The sequence below is a fragment of the Ahaetulla prasina genome, chromosome 14, assembly GCF_028640845.1.
Source record: "Ahaetulla prasina isolate Xishuangbanna chromosome 14, ASM2864084v1, whole genome shotgun sequence".
In the NCBI taxonomy this organism is placed as follows: Eukaryota; Metazoa; Chordata; class Lepidosauria; order Squamata; family Colubridae; genus Ahaetulla; species Ahaetulla prasina.
Window position 1 is genome coordinate 16,313,996 of NC_080552.1, and position 16,859 is coordinate 16,330,854.

Sequence of the window (16,859 nt, forward strand, 5' to 3'; positions counted from 1 at the left end):
GTCCATGGACCAGCACTGGTCTGCAGCATGCCACCAACCAGACCATGAAAACAAGTGAATGCCAAACAATGTACGGTCTTTCAAAAGTGGGAAACCCCTCCTCCCTGCATTGTGCTTACCTTCTGGGCTTGCAACGCCGCTTCCCGCTGCTGCCACCTTTTGTAGAGCCCAAACAAAGGTGTGGCTCCATCCACCCACTGAATCAGGCCTGATCTTGTTCCCAAGGGAGTCACCGAGTAATGCCTGGCATGGAAACGAGGCGTCTCTTGGCGATTGATCGTAGCAAACATGGTGTTGACGATGGACAGGAACTGCATGATGCGTTCGTCCAGATGCAAGTCTTCAAGGCCTATGAGGAAAAGCACATGAGGAAGATTACGTGTGACGTTCCTTCCTGCTGTGGCCCACCAGGGGAGCTGGCAGCAGATTTGGACATTGAGGTGGTTGGGCTAAAATAATTCCTTAGCCCCGAACGCCTTACCTTTGAAAAGATACGGGTAGTTTTTCCCATCAGAGCCCAGAAACAGGAGCTTCTTCGGTTTGGTTTTGGTGGGCAGAATGGTGATGGTGCTTCCTACGCTGTGTATGGTGACGGTGTCTCTGGCAGACACTTCTCCGGGGAGAGCTATCTCTGTGTTGGTCATGGCAGCCAGCCAGGGGCTGATCTCCTCTAGGCGCAAAATGTAGCTGGCCCGCTTCTGGGCTCTTTGTTGAAGGTTGAGCATCACCTGTTTTTTTTAAAAAAACACAGACGGGTTAAAAGAAAAGGTCCGTTATGAGCACGGGGTTGGACTAGACCACCTCCACGGTCCCTTTCTTTAGTCCGTTATTATTTTGCACACATATTTTATTTTTATAGTCAGCTTTTGATGTTTGTTGGTTTGTTTTTTTCTTTCCCAATTTTATATTTTAACTTTGGAGATAAATAAATTTATTAAAAAGAAGGGGGAAAAAAGATCCAATATGTTGAATTATTCCAGTTGATGTATTAACTCTACATTCTATAAAGGAACCATTAAAAAAAAATTTGTCTCATTATATAGGGAGAGTTTTACTCATTCTGAGGCTTTATCTTGGGATCTATGGATTTCATTCTGAGGCTTTATCTTGGGATCTAGGGATTTCCATTCCCTCTCCTTGGGAATCAGAATTCACTTGGAGAGGGATGCAATACCAAACTTTGCAAATCAAGAATGAACTCTTCGATAGTCTGCTATATCCCCACCCAAATATCTAATGCAGGGGTCCCTGGTCCGTGGCATATCAGCAACCAGGCCGCACAAACAAACAAAGCCCCATCTGTGGGATGCAGGCAGCATGTGAAACCACACCACCTCCGGTCCACAGAAAAACTTCTCTCCACGGAACCAGTCCTGGTGCCCCAAAGGTTGGGGACCATTGATTTAATGTACACATAGTGAAGTTTCTTCTACTTCAACTAAATAAGCAGGTGGGGGAAAACACCTACCTCTTTGAAAGGGATCCAGCTGCTTCCCGGCTTTGCGGGATTTGAAGGGTTCTTTAGCTTTTCCAAGGCATTTTCGATGGCATCCCCGTAATTATCCTGAAACCACTTCTCGTGGGGCGTTTCGGTGGGAGCTGCCGTGATGCTCTGCACGTGTTCCAGAGCAAACACGATGGGTTTCATTAAGGCTGTGTGCTTTTCGCGCATGATGGCTATTTTTTCTTCTCTTAAAGGGGGAGGGGAGAAACGAAGAGCAATTAGGGGAAACGGTCCCTTGTCTGAAGAACAACTGATATCATCGGCACCATTTTTCCCCCCTAAAAATTGTGCAGTTTTTATTAGCATTCCATTACAAATCTTGAGAAAATTAATTTCTACCTAGTCATAAAAAAGGCACAGGTAGTCCTCGACTTACGATTGGCCACTTAGTGATCGTTCAAAGTTAGGACAGATGTCCCCAGGATAACTTATAACCCAGATTCAAAGTTCCGACAGCTTGCCCCCACCCCCTCCAAGGACATGTGATGACAAGGTCCCATGCTCAGCAACTAACCCGCATTTATGGTTTGCAGTATCCCGTGTTCACATGACCCCCAATTTAGGCTTCTGTTTCTGGCAAAACCACTGTCAAGACTGAACCACTTTGCTTCTTTTGAACTCTATCGCTATTCACCTCGCCAATGAACTGGGAGACAGGGAAGGGTGGAATGGAATGCTGAGCAGCTGTGCACAGATCGGGAGAGCCTGGAAACCATCAAGGTCACCACTGCAGGTGCTAGAGAAAGAGATGGACTGTTCCCATAACAAAAGGATATCTCATAACTAGACAACGTGATCACTCAGAGGTGGGAGAAAGGAAAGCTGCTGTTTAAACTAAGCAAGCCTTTGCCCAGGAAAACCAGAGCTGGTTTTATTTCTTCAGTACCAAAATGGTGCATCCGATAAAAAGTTTTACTTTTGTGATTTCAAAGCTCCCGAGTGTGTTTCTTTATTTTGGATTCACTAGTCGGACAGCTGACCATCACCCGTTGTGGACAACGGATTCACTTAATGACTGCCACAATAAAGGTCATAACATAGGCTCGGTCTTTGTGGTGACCCACTTAATGTACAACACTAATTCAGGGCTCAATTAAGCCACAGGTTGAGAACTACCTGTACGCAGAAGAGACTATGGACTTTTTGTACTGATGTCAACGTCTCTTGTGATTTACAGTTAACCTGACTGCAAATTTGGGAAGTAGAGCATCCTGTTTTCAGGGGGAAAGTATGAAACTCAGAAAGGCTTTTTTTGTTTTTTGTTTTTTTGGTAAAAGTTGCTTGAGAAACCATCCAACTAAATTCTCAGAGGACATTTCAGAAGGCAGCGCGTCATCTTGTGCATTGGGGGAGAAAGCTTACTTGCGTAAGGTGTTGTTATTCTGGACTCTCTTCACTTCATCTTCCAGTTGTTGAATCCGCCTGAGGACATACATGTGTTGCTGCAAAAGGACACCCAGCCAAAGTTCGTCCCAGAGAACGGTGACTCGGCGCAGCTCGGCTACAAGCATTTGAACCTAGATTGATATCAACGCAAAAAAATTATTTTAGTGGTACTGTTGTAGCCTGCCAGCACAGCTGGCAGCAGATTCGGACAGTGAGGAGGTTGGGGAGGAACATGGGCCAGTCCTAGAGTCTGGGGAAGGCTCTGATGAGGGATCTGCATTGGAGGCAGAGAGGGGGCCAGGGCCGTATGCCAGTTATCAGCTGCCTTCGGAGTCAGACATCAGTGAGGAAGACGAATAGCTGGAGCCTGGTCCCAGTATGTGAATGCGCACAGTTGTCAGAGGAAGGAAACAGCTAAGGAACAAGGGTCGACTTGGGAGTAAGGCCACAGGTGAACGATGAAGGGCCCCTCCCAGAGGAGATAAAAGAGGAACGAAAGGGGGGGGGAGTTTGCAGGAGACAATTAGTTCATTCCTGCATTCTTGCTAAGTATTGCGGTGTCTGAAAGATATCGGCCTGGCTACTCTCCAAGCCTGATAAAGGTCGGTAATTGGGAATTATCTTGCAAGACCGTGGGAGAGGAAAAACTTTGCTGGAGAGGAATTCACTGTAAATTAAATAAAAGGCGTTTATAGGGACGAGGACTCGGCATGGTGCTGCTGGGGAAGCGTAGGTCAGAACAGGTACAAAGGCAGAAAAGGATTTCCCAAGGCTCTTTTTCCCAGAGGCAAAGAACACTGATTCCTTCCTGCTTTAAGCCAGAACTATTAAAAGCATGGAATTAAACACAAGCAGCAAAAGTAATACAGAAACTATACCTGTAACACCATTGTTGGGTTTGCAGCTGACAGCTTCTCGACAATTTTGCTGTAGCAGTCTTGCATCATTGCCTGGTCTTCATTTAAGCCCAGTTTGGCCTCATCCTTTAGGCTCTCTTGAGAAGCTGGAGGGCTTGCCCCATCACACTCGCTGCCCAGCAGTTCTTCTCCTTGAATGTTGCCCAAAAAGGTAGGGATTGCCGAGGGGAATTTGCTCCCTAAGTTTTCAAGAGAAAAGATGGTTAAGCTTTACTAGGCAAAAATCCAAAAGTCGACCAGAGATTGCCAGACTTAAGTAGATTAGTTTATCTACACATCCTCAGACTAGTGTGAGCCCATATTGGTCCAACATAAAGATAAGCTATGGTGGATCTGAGCCACAATCAGTGTTCACCCGCAGGGATGATGTCATTTTTCCAACGGAATATCAATACAGGTAGTCCTCAACATAGAACCATAATGGAGCCTGACTGCAGAAGGGGACTTGCCGTCAGAAATTCGAATCAGAGTCATACGTGCCCCTTTTCAGGTCAGTCATAAATTGAGGACTACCTGTACAATTTGGGTTATTTATGAAATTTGGCATAGGGCAAATTTGTGTATGTCTACCCTGTTTCCCCCAAAATAAGACATCCCCTGATAATAAGCCCAATCGGGCTTTTGAGCGCATGGCAATAAAGCCAAGCGTTTATTTCAGGGTTCAAAAAAATGTAAGGCAGGGTCTTATTTTCGGGGAAACATGGTATGTATCTGGAAGATCACCTACAAAAGAAGCCATGCTTATAAAATGGGGCTTCTGTCAGGGTTCCAAGTAACACCCCCAATGAAAGAAGACTCTGAGGATACAGGTTCCTCAAAATTCCATTTTATTAGAGATGACATATTGACACATCTGGGAAAACCCGAATCTAAAAGCTTCCAGGCACAATTTTACAAGACTACCTAGATCCGGCGCATGCACAGATGAAACTTTGCTTGCTTGTATAGCCCAGTTCCAGTTAGGGACCCCTGTCCTAGCAAGATGCTGTGGCATTTAAAAAAACATTATGAAATAGATATAAAGCCCGCAATACATACCATTTGCTGGCAAAAAGACTGGCAACACGGCTAAAAGATAAAACAACCTACAGAAATGAGGCATTTCAAAAGATACCGAATCAAATATACCTGAGGCTTGAGATTCGCTGCTCAGAGAAATAGTGCCAACAATTGCAGGGTACAGGATGAGGTGAGGAGAATCTTGGGCAACTCGGCAGAGAAGGTTGCAAATGCTCTGTCGAACATACACTTCCGGGTGATTTAGACGTGAGAAGAGTTGAGGAATTATGCCTTTACGAAGACAAAAAGCAGACAGTGTAAAGAATTGATTGGCACGCCGCCACCGAAAGATTGTTGTTTTTGCATTTGACCACTTAAAACTGCAATTAAGTCTTATTGCCTTGAAAAAGCTACTACTGAATATAATCTCTTGTTAGTACATGCAGCGTCCTTGACTGTTTTACAGCTCAAGCATGAAAATGCTTGTAAGTTAGAAGTGCTACTGCAACTAGCTATCTTGCCCAGCAGAAGCCAGTCTGTGCAGAACTCTTAAGGGCTGAACTCAAAACAATGCCAAATATAGCCAATATTTTGAAGCATGTGTTTTGGTTGATATATCCGTAAAATTCATTGGCCTTTTTAGCAATGTTGTCTCACTCATATTCTATATTTATCATACATTTTCACACCCTGTCAAGAAAATATCTTTTGAGTTCTAAATGCACAAAAGATTCCATTTCTGTACTGTGAAACTCAGGGTAAGAAACGGACACACAATTGTGAAGTATCCCACAATATCATAAAATAAAACACTCAATTCAATACTCAACTCAACAATGAGATGGGCAGCATGTAAGTTTAACAAATGAATAAAATTCCTTAAGTTCCTTAAGGAAGGGAGGAAAACTGTATTTTTACCAGGTCTACCATGTTCAAAATTTAGCCCCATGAAATGCAAAGATAATCAGCATGGGGATAATTACAAGCAATTAATTGTAGCCTATAAATTCAAGTAGGTTTTATCTCTCTCAAACAGCTTGAAGAGAAACTAAGAGAATAGAATTCTGAACTGCTAAAAATGTCCATACCTCGCCATGGAGCTGTAGGAGTTGTTTCCAGTCCGTGCTCGAGATACTGCCTCAGTTCCCCGGCGTGTTTCACAAGCAGCCTTAACAACCTCAAGGTGGCCATTACGATGACATCATCAGTGCTCTGTTCCGAAATATTCCTGAGGTGCAATCTGGGATCGTCTTCATCCAGAGGAACCTACAGGCCCCAAAGAGGAAAAAACAGCTCTGCTGAGACAACAGTTCTTTTTACAAACCTCGGCGGCTGAACGGCTCTCTTGGCAAACTAATCAAAACGCACAATTGCCTACCTGGCCAGCATTAAGTTTCAGGAAAGTAAAATAGGCACTGCAGGAAAGCTTATAAAGGCTGAAGATCCTGTCTACAACTTTCCTCCACACTTTGATGAGTCCCTCGGTGGAGTTCTCTTCCAGGTCCAAGAGCCAGGGGCAACTTGTCAACAACTGGCGCCAGATCACGTCCACCATATCGTCTTCCTCGTTGTCTTCATTCTCCGCAATCTGAAGGGTTATATCCTCATCCTGAAGGGAGATTTAAATGTAAAGATTAACCCCCTGGGTAACATCAAGAGCAGATTACAAGTTGGCAAATAAAACCTTTTTCATCCTACCGTGTTTCCCCGAAAATAAGACCCTGTCTTATATTTTTTGAACCCTGAAATAAGCGCTTGGCCTGATTTTCGGGGATTGCCTTATTATTTTGGGGCGCATGGAGCAAGATGGGGCTCCTCTTGCCGTCTTACCTGATTTCTAGCTCTGCATTTAAATATTTTTGGGGAGGGCTTCTTTTCAAGGGGAGGCTTACTTTAGCGCATGCGCTCAGGTTTGGCTCAGATGCGCTCAGATGCAAGCCAGATTGGGCTTATTATCAGGGAAACAGGGTATTACAGTCAAGGGTAATTTTTAAGCAAGCCAGTTTTAAGCAGGTTCACAATGTCCGTTGATTTGCACCAAAGTGACATCGTTTATATTTTCAATGCTTTAAGTACCATATCTTGTTCTTCTCTGACTGTACAAGACAGCATGGCCCTCAAATACGTTATATAAAGAAATACCCATGCAACAGTGATTTAGTGACATTGGCCTTTTGATTAACATTTAGCAGAGCCATATATAAAACTCTAATTCTGTAACCAAGGGCAGTACTGTTTTCAGCCATTATTCAGCGGCAAATTTTAGACTAACCTGAATTCCAGCAGGCCGGCAGACTGCCTGTCCAAGAATGTTGTAGATTTTCTCTCTGTCGTCTTCTGTAATATTTTCCGGAAGTAGGCTTTGAACCTCAGATTTTTCTCTTGGCAGCAAGCGCACACCTCCTTGGCTGTAACATCAAAGAATTTTTCCAAAAGTTAAGTTGTTAGGGTGGTGCTAACACAGCTTTGCCAGAATGATTCCCCCCCCCAAAAAAAATATCCTACTGTTCAGTCTGCTTATTCAATTACCATCTCCTGCTTTAGACAAGACAGGCTTATACTGATTCCACTTGAAGTCCATTTACAGAAAGTTATTAACTTGAGACCAGGGGTGAAATGCAGCAGGTTCTGACGGGTTCTGGAGAACCGGTAGCAGAAATTTTGAGTAGTTTGGAGAACCGGCAAATACCACCTCTGGCTGGCCCCAGAATGGGGTGGGAATGAGGATTTTGCAGTATCCTTCCCCTGGAGTGGGGAAGGAATGGGGATTTTGCAGTATCCTTCCCCTGGAGTGGAGTGGGAGATTTTTGCAATTTCCTTCCCCTGGAGTGGGGAAGGAATGGGGATTTTGCAGTATCCTTCCCCTGCCATGCCCACCAAGCCATGCCACGCCCACCAAGCCACACCCACAGAACCGGTAGTAAAAAAAAATTGAATTCTACCATTGTTTGAGACGTATTCAGAGCCACCTCAATTTAAAGAACTGGATTTACCTGGCATTGTCAACCACCTTTCGGCCCCATCTGTAAGCCCAGCTAGCTAGAGCGGCCCATGATTTCGCTACTTCGGGAGCCTGGGCTGAAGAGAGACGATACAGCTGCCCCAAAATGAAATCAGGTTCTCCAACACCGATGTTGACTGGAGAAAGAGAACAAAGCATAGTGTGGTTGTCTCAAGGAGAAAAAGGCCAGTGATCCATCTTTTGAGTGCTTATTTTTTTAAAAAGTAAAGAGAATAAAGATCTCAGCTGAATGGCATGATGCCAGACTATCAAAGACCTATATATTTATTTGTTAGTTTTGTCTGCTGCCCTCCATCGCACCACGAGGCGACTGTGGGCGGCTTACAAGGGTAAAAACAATAAACTATACAAAGAGAGAGAGAGACAGACAGACAGACAGACAAAGAGCAGTGTGATGGCCTAGTGGTAAAGACACTCGCCTCCCACTCAGAAATTTGACAGTAGGTAGCAGCAAATATTTCTCTCCTCAGGCACAAAAAAAAAATATTTGCTGTGAACTCCCTGTGGCGTTCTGGCCAGTAAATGCTCAGATCCATCCACTCTACCCCAAATTAAGGAATTAAAGGGCGGTAAAAAAGGAGGATGGATAGATGGATTGATATAGTAGCAATAAAAATATAAATTATGATTAAAATTACTGTAAAAAAATGGGGAGAATAGGAACAGGGTGTGCAGGGAATGAGGTGGGATCTGCTATTGGTCCATCAACCACCTCCTATGTAGTAAAGGTAAAGGTTCCCCTCGCACATATGTGCTAGTCGTTCCGGACCCTTGGGGGTGGTACGCATCTCCGTTTCAAAGCCGAAGAGCCAGCGCCATCTGAAGATGTCTCCGTGGTCATGTGGCCGGCATGAATAAACACCAAAGGCGCACGGAACACTGTTCCCTTCCCACCAAAGGTGCTCCCTATTTTTCTACTTGCCTTTTTTACGTGCTTTCGAACTACTAGGTTGGCAGAAGCTGGGACAAATAACGGGAGCTCACCCCATTACGCGGCACTAGGGATTCGAACCACTGAACTGCCGACCTTTCAATCAACAAACTCAGCATCTTAGCCACTGAGCCACCGCGTCCCCTCTACCTCCTATGTAGACAAAGCAAAAAAAAAAAGCCCAGCTCTGGGTCTTTTTTACCTGTGGATTCACTTTCAATCCTCGGATACTCTTCGTCCATGGAGTTAACAGATGGCAGATCAATCAAGGTGTAGATGTTTCTGGATAGCATGGAAAGGCCCGCAAGATTTTGTTGCTGTCGCGCCCGGTACACTTGTTTCAACTGTCCTGAAATTTCCTTCCACTCGGCTTGGATCCACTTGGCTAAGGTCAGAATGGACTTGGCCACAGCACTTTCGGCTTTGGCAGATTTGCAGAAGCATATGGCGCAGGAGCTCAGCATTTCCATGGCGTGGGTGGACTGGCCTGAAAACAGGGAAGGCCGTTTTAGAGGCAGACATTGGTAGAATGAGAAGCTGGCATTTCAGCTCTGCTTTAACAACCCACGGGGGAGGGAGGGGGCACAAAGGGACAGATATAAAGCATCACCGATAAAAACCAAAACACTATAACATTCATTGCAATAACCCAGAATATTGGATGCAGAGGTGTTTCTCAAAATGTCTTGCCACTTTCCAACTTGGAAGAGAGTTTCAGAAAGAATCATCTTAAAAGAGTTTAAAATCCCCATTTGGTATACTGCTAATGTAGGAAAGAACTGTTCTATTTTTTCCCCCTTCTCAGAGACTGCCTGGACAAGTCCCTGCAGTTTTCTTGGCGAGGTTTTTCTGAAATGGTTTGCCATTGCTTCCTTCCTAGGGCTGAGAGAAAGGGTCGCCCAAGGTCACCCAAGGTTGGCTTTGTGCCTAAGGCAGCACTAGAATTCACAGTCTCCTGCCTTCATCACTACACCAATCTGACTCTTACCATGAATTTAGATGAAGTCACGTTTAAATTTTCATCGTAATATGAATCCCATGTGGAAAATTAGATATAGGTTAATTTCTCAAATCATTAAAAATTTCATTAAAGCCAGATAAATCCAGAGTTGCTTTAGACTGCAGGGGTTCCCAACCGTGGGTGCAAGATAATATTCCAGGGGATGCGAAAACTAGAAGTTTCAAAGTTATAGTGAATATGTATAATTATATGCATATAATTATTTTAAGGGGTGCAAGAATGTATCAGAAGCGTTCTAGGGGTGTGGGGTATAGAAAAGGTTGGGACCCCCTGAGATAGTGAGATGGGCAACATTTACTGTATTTTTCGGAGTATAAGAAACACCTTTTTCCCCCAAAGAAGAGGGTGAAAATCTGGGTGCATCTTATACTCCGAATACAGCCCTGCCCAGCTTCTCAAATGGAGGTTTCAGAAGATGAAAAAAGCATCAGAAAAGAAGCTCCCAAACAGAGCTTCAGAGGCTTTTTTTCTGAAGTTCTGTTTTGGAGGCTTTCAGAGGCAGAAAAAAAGCCAAAAAAAAAGCAAGGCACAGAGCTCACAACCAAGTAACCTGTTGCTAAAATTCACCTCTGGGAACAGCTGATTGGGGGTATTCTGGGAGGCTGATCCACCTGACAATCAGCTTTTTTCTTACTTTCCTCCCCAAAAATTAAGGCGCGTTTTATATTCCGAAAAATACGATAAATTTAATGAATTAAGGAAAACATGGTGAGTACTGAAGTGATTTTTGAGAAAGTTACAAAAGCATCACTTACCAGCTGTGTATAAGAGTTTGGTCTTTTCTATTTCAAGCTCAGGGCCCCATTTTTCATCCATCTGAATCGGTGCCGGCTGCTTCTTAAAGTGGTGGACTAAATCCTGGGCTGTGGTGGTTTTCCCTAGCTGAATTTCACTACACTGGGCAAGCAGTCGCGTCGCCAGGGCCACGTTCCCACGTTTCCTAGCAAATTTTGCAGCAGTCAGCCCCAGTTCCATTAAATGGCTTTTAACTGGAATACTCTGCTCTGAAAACAAAGAAGTCCAAAAATGGTGAACTAAAAGAATCAGATGTGACAAATTACAGAGAAGATGGGCTGGCATAAAAAAAGGGGGGTGGTTTTGTCAACTTATTTTCCAAAGCACCAAGAAGTATGGAAACTAATCAAGGAGAGAAGCAATCTGGAATTAAGGAGAAACTTCCTAACAGTGAGGACAATTAACCGGTGGAACAACTTGCCTCCAGAAGTTCTGGGTGCTTCATCAGTGGAGGTTTTTAAGAAGAGACTGGACAGGCAGCTATCTGAAATGGTATAGGGTCTCCTCCTTGAGCAGAGGACTCCAAAGTCCCTCCAACTCTATTCTGATTAAAGATATCTCATCTCTCCTCTTGAGTAATATCACCAAGTAGTGGATCTAAATAGTGTTTCCCTTTATTTAAAAATATGATCTCAACTTCTAGGTTCTCTTAAATCCAAGAGTAACAAATCCTGATTAAATAAGTCTTTCCTTCTTTTTAAACTTTAAGGCAGAAAATCAGGTGGAGAGATTTTGCAAATTCTGTTTAACTATACTATAGAGGGAAATAGCTTTAGATTCTGCCAGAACAGACATTCATGAAACATTCATCCTAAGAAACAAAGATTAATATTAATAGATTAATAGAACTGCTACACTTTTGTCAAAGGGCCAATTCTAAGATCGCCTTATCAAAACGCACGTGGGTTTAGCATCTATACCTTTCAGCTTCTCCAGTAACTGATTTTGGAACATGGTGTATCTTAAAGCGTGCATCCACGGCCTTACATCATGTTGCTTACATGAACGCAAGGCTTCGCTGAACAAGGGAATGAGGCAATCCTGTAAAAAACAAAGGGGCGTGAGTAGTAGATGGGCTGCAAGGCACCGTTTCCTCCAGTTTCTAATAGAATCAGTCCTACACGGATCCTGACACATTCTTAAAGTATGTGCTGTATATCTCCCTCTACACACCGCTTCACTAATCATAGGTTTGACTAATGAAAAGTCAATGGTGATGCCACCTGACTTCTGGTATTACAGTAGTTATATTTTTATTGTTTCATGATTATGTTAGAATTATAGTTAGTGTTTTACTGCTATCGTGACCTGCCCAGAGTTGTTTAAGATGGTCAACCATACAGATCTTTAAATATTTTTTGTGAAAAAAAGCAAAATTGGTTACGACAATAAAATCCACAACCACCAAAAAAAAAAAAAAAGCAACAAGGTAATTGCAGAATAGGATTTTGATCTTAGCCCCATAAACCTAATTGATGCATGTTAATATTTGAAGAGTCCTGGGTGGTTATTCTCAAAATATTTTGCCTGGTCTGGACTTTGTTCTCCATTGTATAATGAGGTCTTTTAAGGTCGGAGTTTCTAAAGTCACACATTTGGCCAGGGCAGGTCGCAATCAAGAGCACCCGTCCATATCTGATGTCCTCTCCTGTCCTGTTCAGGAGGGGCAAAGACATATGGTTACGTCTCGGCTGGATTATTGCAATGCTCTCTACATGGGGCTGCCCTTGAGGTGCACCCGGAGGCTGCAGTTAGTCCAGAATGCAGCTGCGCGAGTGGTAATGGGAGCCGCTCGAGGCTCCCACGTAACACCACTGCTCCGTAGTTTGCACTGGCTTCCTGTGGTCTTTCGGGTGCGCTTCAAGATCCTGGTTACCACCTTTAAAGCGCTCCATGGCTTAGGACCCGGGTACTTACGAGACCGCCTGCTGTTACCGTATGCCTCCCATCGACCAGACGCCTCACAGAGGGCCTTCTCAGGGTGCCGTCCGCCAAACAATGTCGGCTGGCGGCTCCCAGGGTAGGGCCTTCTGTGGGAGCACCGACGCCTGGAACGAACTCCCCTGGCTTACGTCAAGTTCCTGATCTTCGGACCTTCCGTCGTGAGCTAAAAACATACTTATTTACTCAAGCAGGACTGGCATAAATAGTTGATTTTAATTTGGGGTTTTAGAGATTTTAAATATTTGTAAATTTTTAAATTTTCTAATTATCGGCCATTTATTAATAGCTTCTTTTAATTTCTTTTAATTGTATATACTCTGTATTTTATTTCGGCTGTACACCGCCCTGAGTCCTTCGGGAGAAGGGCGGTATAAAAATCTAATAAAAAATAAAAAATAAAAAAAAATAAAAAAAAATATATACCTCGGAGGACAGCCGGCTCGAGACCGTGTTTTCCAAAGCGGACGAACAGTATAGCTGCAGAGTGCTGAGGACCGGCAAAGACTGAGAAATGGTCAAGGTGGACAGCCGTAAAGGCGCAAGAGCAATGCGGGACGTCTGCTTCAAATACTTGGTCAAGTTCCTGGAAAACCAAGCGGACACACCCAAGAATTATTCGAGCTGCCAGCCTTCCATAAAACCTATCCCGGCCATCCCAACCACCACGCCATGCTCACTCTGTCATGGGCTGCCATTTCTGGTCCTGGTCGAGGTAGCCTACGGCTGTTGCCAAACAGACGGAGCTTCTCAACAACTGAACCTCGATGGCTTTTTGAAGTTCTCTGGGATCGGGAGACAACACGTTTGGAAGGAGCTTCTTCATATCTACAACGAGCGTCAGCAGATATAGAGTTGCTAATATCCATCGACTTCAGGCTGGCTGTTTTAATCTCACAATAAAGCCATCACCACTACCACCAATGGATGGGTGTGGAAATTAAGATGAACACCCCACCGTGAGTCAACGTAAGCTTTAATTTGGGGTACCTATTTTTTCTTTGGCCCCTCCAATAAGCAGGTTGATGTCCTCCCCAGGAAGCAGCTCTAGTTGTTCTGTACATTCGGCAAGTTCTCCACCTCCAAAGCTGCTCAGGGACCTGTAATAAAATGAAATCCGCTTCTTAATTTAGCCCAGCAACGAACAGCTTTCTGCTTTTATTTCTGCAATCATCACTTCCAACCTCTACAAAAACTGGTCTCTCTCTTTGTGATAACTACTATTTGGGAGAGGGGAGATATTGATTGATTGATTAGTTGGTTGGTTGGTTGAATGTCTACATGCTAGAAAAAAATAAAGAGAGGAAGATAATGGGTTTTCCCTTTTACTTTTCTCTTTGGCCTCATCTGTTCCTTTCATCCAACCCACTACCTTGCCCTTCAGAATTTTACAGCAAAGGGCATTGCTTTTTGGAACGACTATCCTAAAATGTAAATAGTTACATACACAAAGTATGCCATTCAGAATGAGCAAAGTGCAAAATCTTTGCAAGTGGTCCGTATTATGAGCCACGGTGATGCAGTGGTTAGAGTGCAGTACTGCAGGCTGTTTCTGCTGACCGCCGGCTGACTGCAATTTGGCAGTTTGAATCTCACCAGGCTCAAGGTTGACTCAGCCTTCCATCCTTCCAAGGTGGGTGAAAATGAGGACCCAGATTGTTGGGGGGAAATAGGCTGACTCTGTAAACCACTTAGAAAGGGTTGTAAAGCCCTGTGAAGCAGTATGTAAGTCTAAGTGTTATTGCTATTACATTACTATTTCAATTTTGACACGTATTTCAAAAAAACAGTTTAGATGGGCCAAAAAGGAGCTGCTATATTGGATTAATGCCTGGAGATCCGTGACCATGGCTCTTAAGAGGTAATGGGACTGCCTCTGAAGGCTACCTTCTGAGACCCTTCCTTGTGCAGTTTTTGGGCCACTGTGAGAACGGATTGCTAGACTAGATGGGCCAGAGGCAAGCCAGCGGAACTTACTTGATGTAGTTGAAGTCTGCTTTTAAATTTACTGAGCCACTGCTGCTGTTTTTTTTCAAGTCATGCACCGCATTCTGCCATTCCTGCACCGAAGACCAGTCAGCGATGGAGATGTAACACTCGCAAGCTTTGTTCCCCAGGTAGTTGATGACTTCAGGGGAGGAATCCCCCGGCTTAGTCAGCACCATCTTCCGCGAATCTCCTGCATAAGCCAAAGTCTATTAGTGGCCCTCCACAAACTTAAAAGACACAATATTTTCAAATGTTTTATTTTATTTATTTAATTCAACATATTATTTCTCGACACACACCTTGGAATTCATTTCTTGGGATGAAAGCTCGACTAGAGGTGCTTTTAAATTGGGGTTTTATTAATATTCTTAAATATTTTAAATTTAATTTTAATTATTAGCCGTTTTTGTAATTTTGATATGTTTTAATTTGTTTTAATTGTACATATTTTGTATTTTATCTCCGGCTGTACACCGCCCTGAGTCCTTCGGGAGAAGGGCGGTATAAAAATTCAATAAATAAATAAATAAATAATCTATTGTGGCCTTTGGAAAGAGTTTTATTTTCCCTGCCTCACGATTCTCACCTATGCTACTTTGGGTCAATGCAATATCTGTTTCTTGGGCAAAGGTACAGAAAATGACACTGCCAATTTTTTCCTCTTCCTTGCCAACAAGAGGTTATATTATTGCTTCCTGTGGAGAACCATCACACATGAACTATCCCCAAAATAAGGTCCTACTAAGTCAAAGGTGCCAACCTTGTATTCTTGCTTGTTCCATTTAAGGAACATGCAGTTTACTCTTTTTTTACACTTATGGGCATGTTCATTTCTAAATATCTCCATCTACACACAGAGATACACATCAACCCTTCCTTCTATGCTGCTAATCCACAACTGTCCCAGACTTTTAAGTAACTGATTAAACAAACACAGTTTCTCCAAAAAAAAATTAATACCCACCATTTAGGGAGTGTTTCGGGCTGGCATTATTGCCACTGTTCAAATTAGCCAACTTGAGGACAGCTTTATCGAAACCGGCGACACAGCAATCGACCCCCGTCATGGCAGAGAGATGCTCCTGGTACTCAATGGCTGCCTTTTCAAACCTTCAAGAATGTCAGTTGCAGGTGTTAGCAAAAACTTTCCGTGACTACTTATGCTGCTTTATTCCATCCCATAATAGAATGTTCATCGCTGGGCAGGAATGCCCTACATATAGCTTGGCAACGAGCAGACCAGAAGCGCAGATTTAGCCCGCAAATTCGCCTTTTCCAGCTGCTCTTCTCAGTAAAGGGAGAAAGAGGGGCAAATGAACCCATCATCGTGTTCATCACTGTTCTCCTATTCAGAGAAACGCTGCAAACTTCTACTTTCCCACCACCCCTTACCTTCTAAATCAGGGGTCTCCAAATGTGGCAACATTCAGACTTGTGACTTCAACTCCCAGAATTCTATACAAGCTGAGGAATTCTGGGAGTTGAAATGCACAAGTTTTAACTTAGTAAATTTGGAGACGGCTGTTCTAAATCTACTCCCAGCTGGTACTTACGATACTGTGCCACATAACCACAATAGCCTACGATGAGAATAAACGACACCCATCAAACGAACACGATAGCTTAAAATTTTTCTTCAAAAGATGCCAAGCACCAGTCTCAGTTCTAACTAGATTATACGGATGCTCTGGAAAAGTATGCACCGCGATAAATGGGACGCCTTCAAGCTACTGCAACATCACATTAAAGGTATCATAGCCCACACGATGCCACTTGATCTCCCTTCCCCTCATGGAAGGGTCTAAACATGAAACGGGGAAAAAGTTATATTTATTCACCATTGTTGTAGAAACCACTCACCGTCCTTCAGCCTGCTGAGCTACAGAATTAATCCAGGTGAGGTTTTTGCCAACTATAGCCGAAGACCAGACAGCTATACCTTGAATGGCTTCGGGGCAATGAAGTTCACAGAGGGCTTCAACGACCATCATGATAGTTACTTCTAATTCATTTCCCTAGGAGCAGAGATCAAAAAATGGTTAGTTTCAGGGGTGGGTTCCTGGTGGTTCGGATGATCCTCTAGCCAAGGATCGTCTGGGTTCAGTGGACCCTCCCCAAATGCCACCCCTGGCTGGACCGCCCACCCCACTCCTCCCAGGAGTCTCCAAGCAGCCCATTCATCATTCTAGGTAAGAGAAAGGGCTGCACAGAAGGACTGAGAGGGCAAAAACGGGCCTACTCTGGCAGGGCCTCCAGACCCTGGGGGAAGCTGTTTTTGCCCTCCCGGAGGCTCAAGAAAAACCCCCCGAGCCTGGGGAGGGTGAAAAACACTCCCCCGCACCGTGGTGCAGGTG

At 43.9% G+C, this 16,859-nt stretch overlaps 1 protein-coding gene across 2 annotated transcripts in view; it reads right to left on the reverse strand.

Moving 5' to 3' along the window:
• The window catches only part of SMG1 (SMG1 nonsense mediated mRNA decay associated PI3K related kinase), a 71,336-nt gene that overhangs the window by 26,883 nt on the left and 27,594 nt on the right, over nucleotides 1-16,859 (reverse strand). For both annotated transcript variants that reach the window (XM_058157034.1, XM_058157035.1), the window contains exons 23-41: nucleotides 16,366-16,520; nucleotides 15,470-15,615; nucleotides 14,494-14,695; nucleotides 13,507-13,616; nucleotides 13,197-13,344; nucleotides 12,943-13,102; nucleotides 11,496-11,616; nucleotides 10,536-10,784; nucleotides 8,962-9,246; nucleotides 7,800-7,944; nucleotides 7,079-7,214; nucleotides 6,185-6,415; nucleotides 5,895-6,072; nucleotides 4,936-5,097; nucleotides 3,769-3,986; nucleotides 2,867-3,021; nucleotides 1,469-1,691; nucleotides 482-728; nucleotides 120-349 (exon numbers count right to left, since the gene is read on the reverse strand). In XM_058157034.1, coding sequence (XP_058013017.1) covers nucleotides 120-349; nucleotides 482-728; nucleotides 1,469-1,691; nucleotides 2,867-3,021; nucleotides 3,769-3,986; nucleotides 4,936-5,097; nucleotides 5,895-6,072; nucleotides 6,185-6,415; nucleotides 7,079-7,214; nucleotides 7,800-7,944; nucleotides 8,962-9,246; nucleotides 10,536-10,784; nucleotides 11,496-11,616; nucleotides 12,943-13,102; nucleotides 13,197-13,344; nucleotides 13,507-13,616; nucleotides 14,494-14,695; nucleotides 15,470-15,615; nucleotides 16,366-16,520 — 3,501 coding nt within the window. The remainder of the gene's footprint in view (nucleotides 1-119; nucleotides 350-481; nucleotides 729-1,468; nucleotides 1,692-2,866; nucleotides 3,022-3,768; nucleotides 3,987-4,935; nucleotides 5,098-5,894; nucleotides 6,073-6,184; nucleotides 6,416-7,078; nucleotides 7,215-7,799; nucleotides 7,945-8,961; nucleotides 9,247-10,535; nucleotides 10,785-11,495; nucleotides 11,617-12,942; nucleotides 13,103-13,196; nucleotides 13,345-13,506; nucleotides 13,617-14,493; nucleotides 14,696-15,469; nucleotides 15,616-16,365; nucleotides 16,521-16,859) is intronic.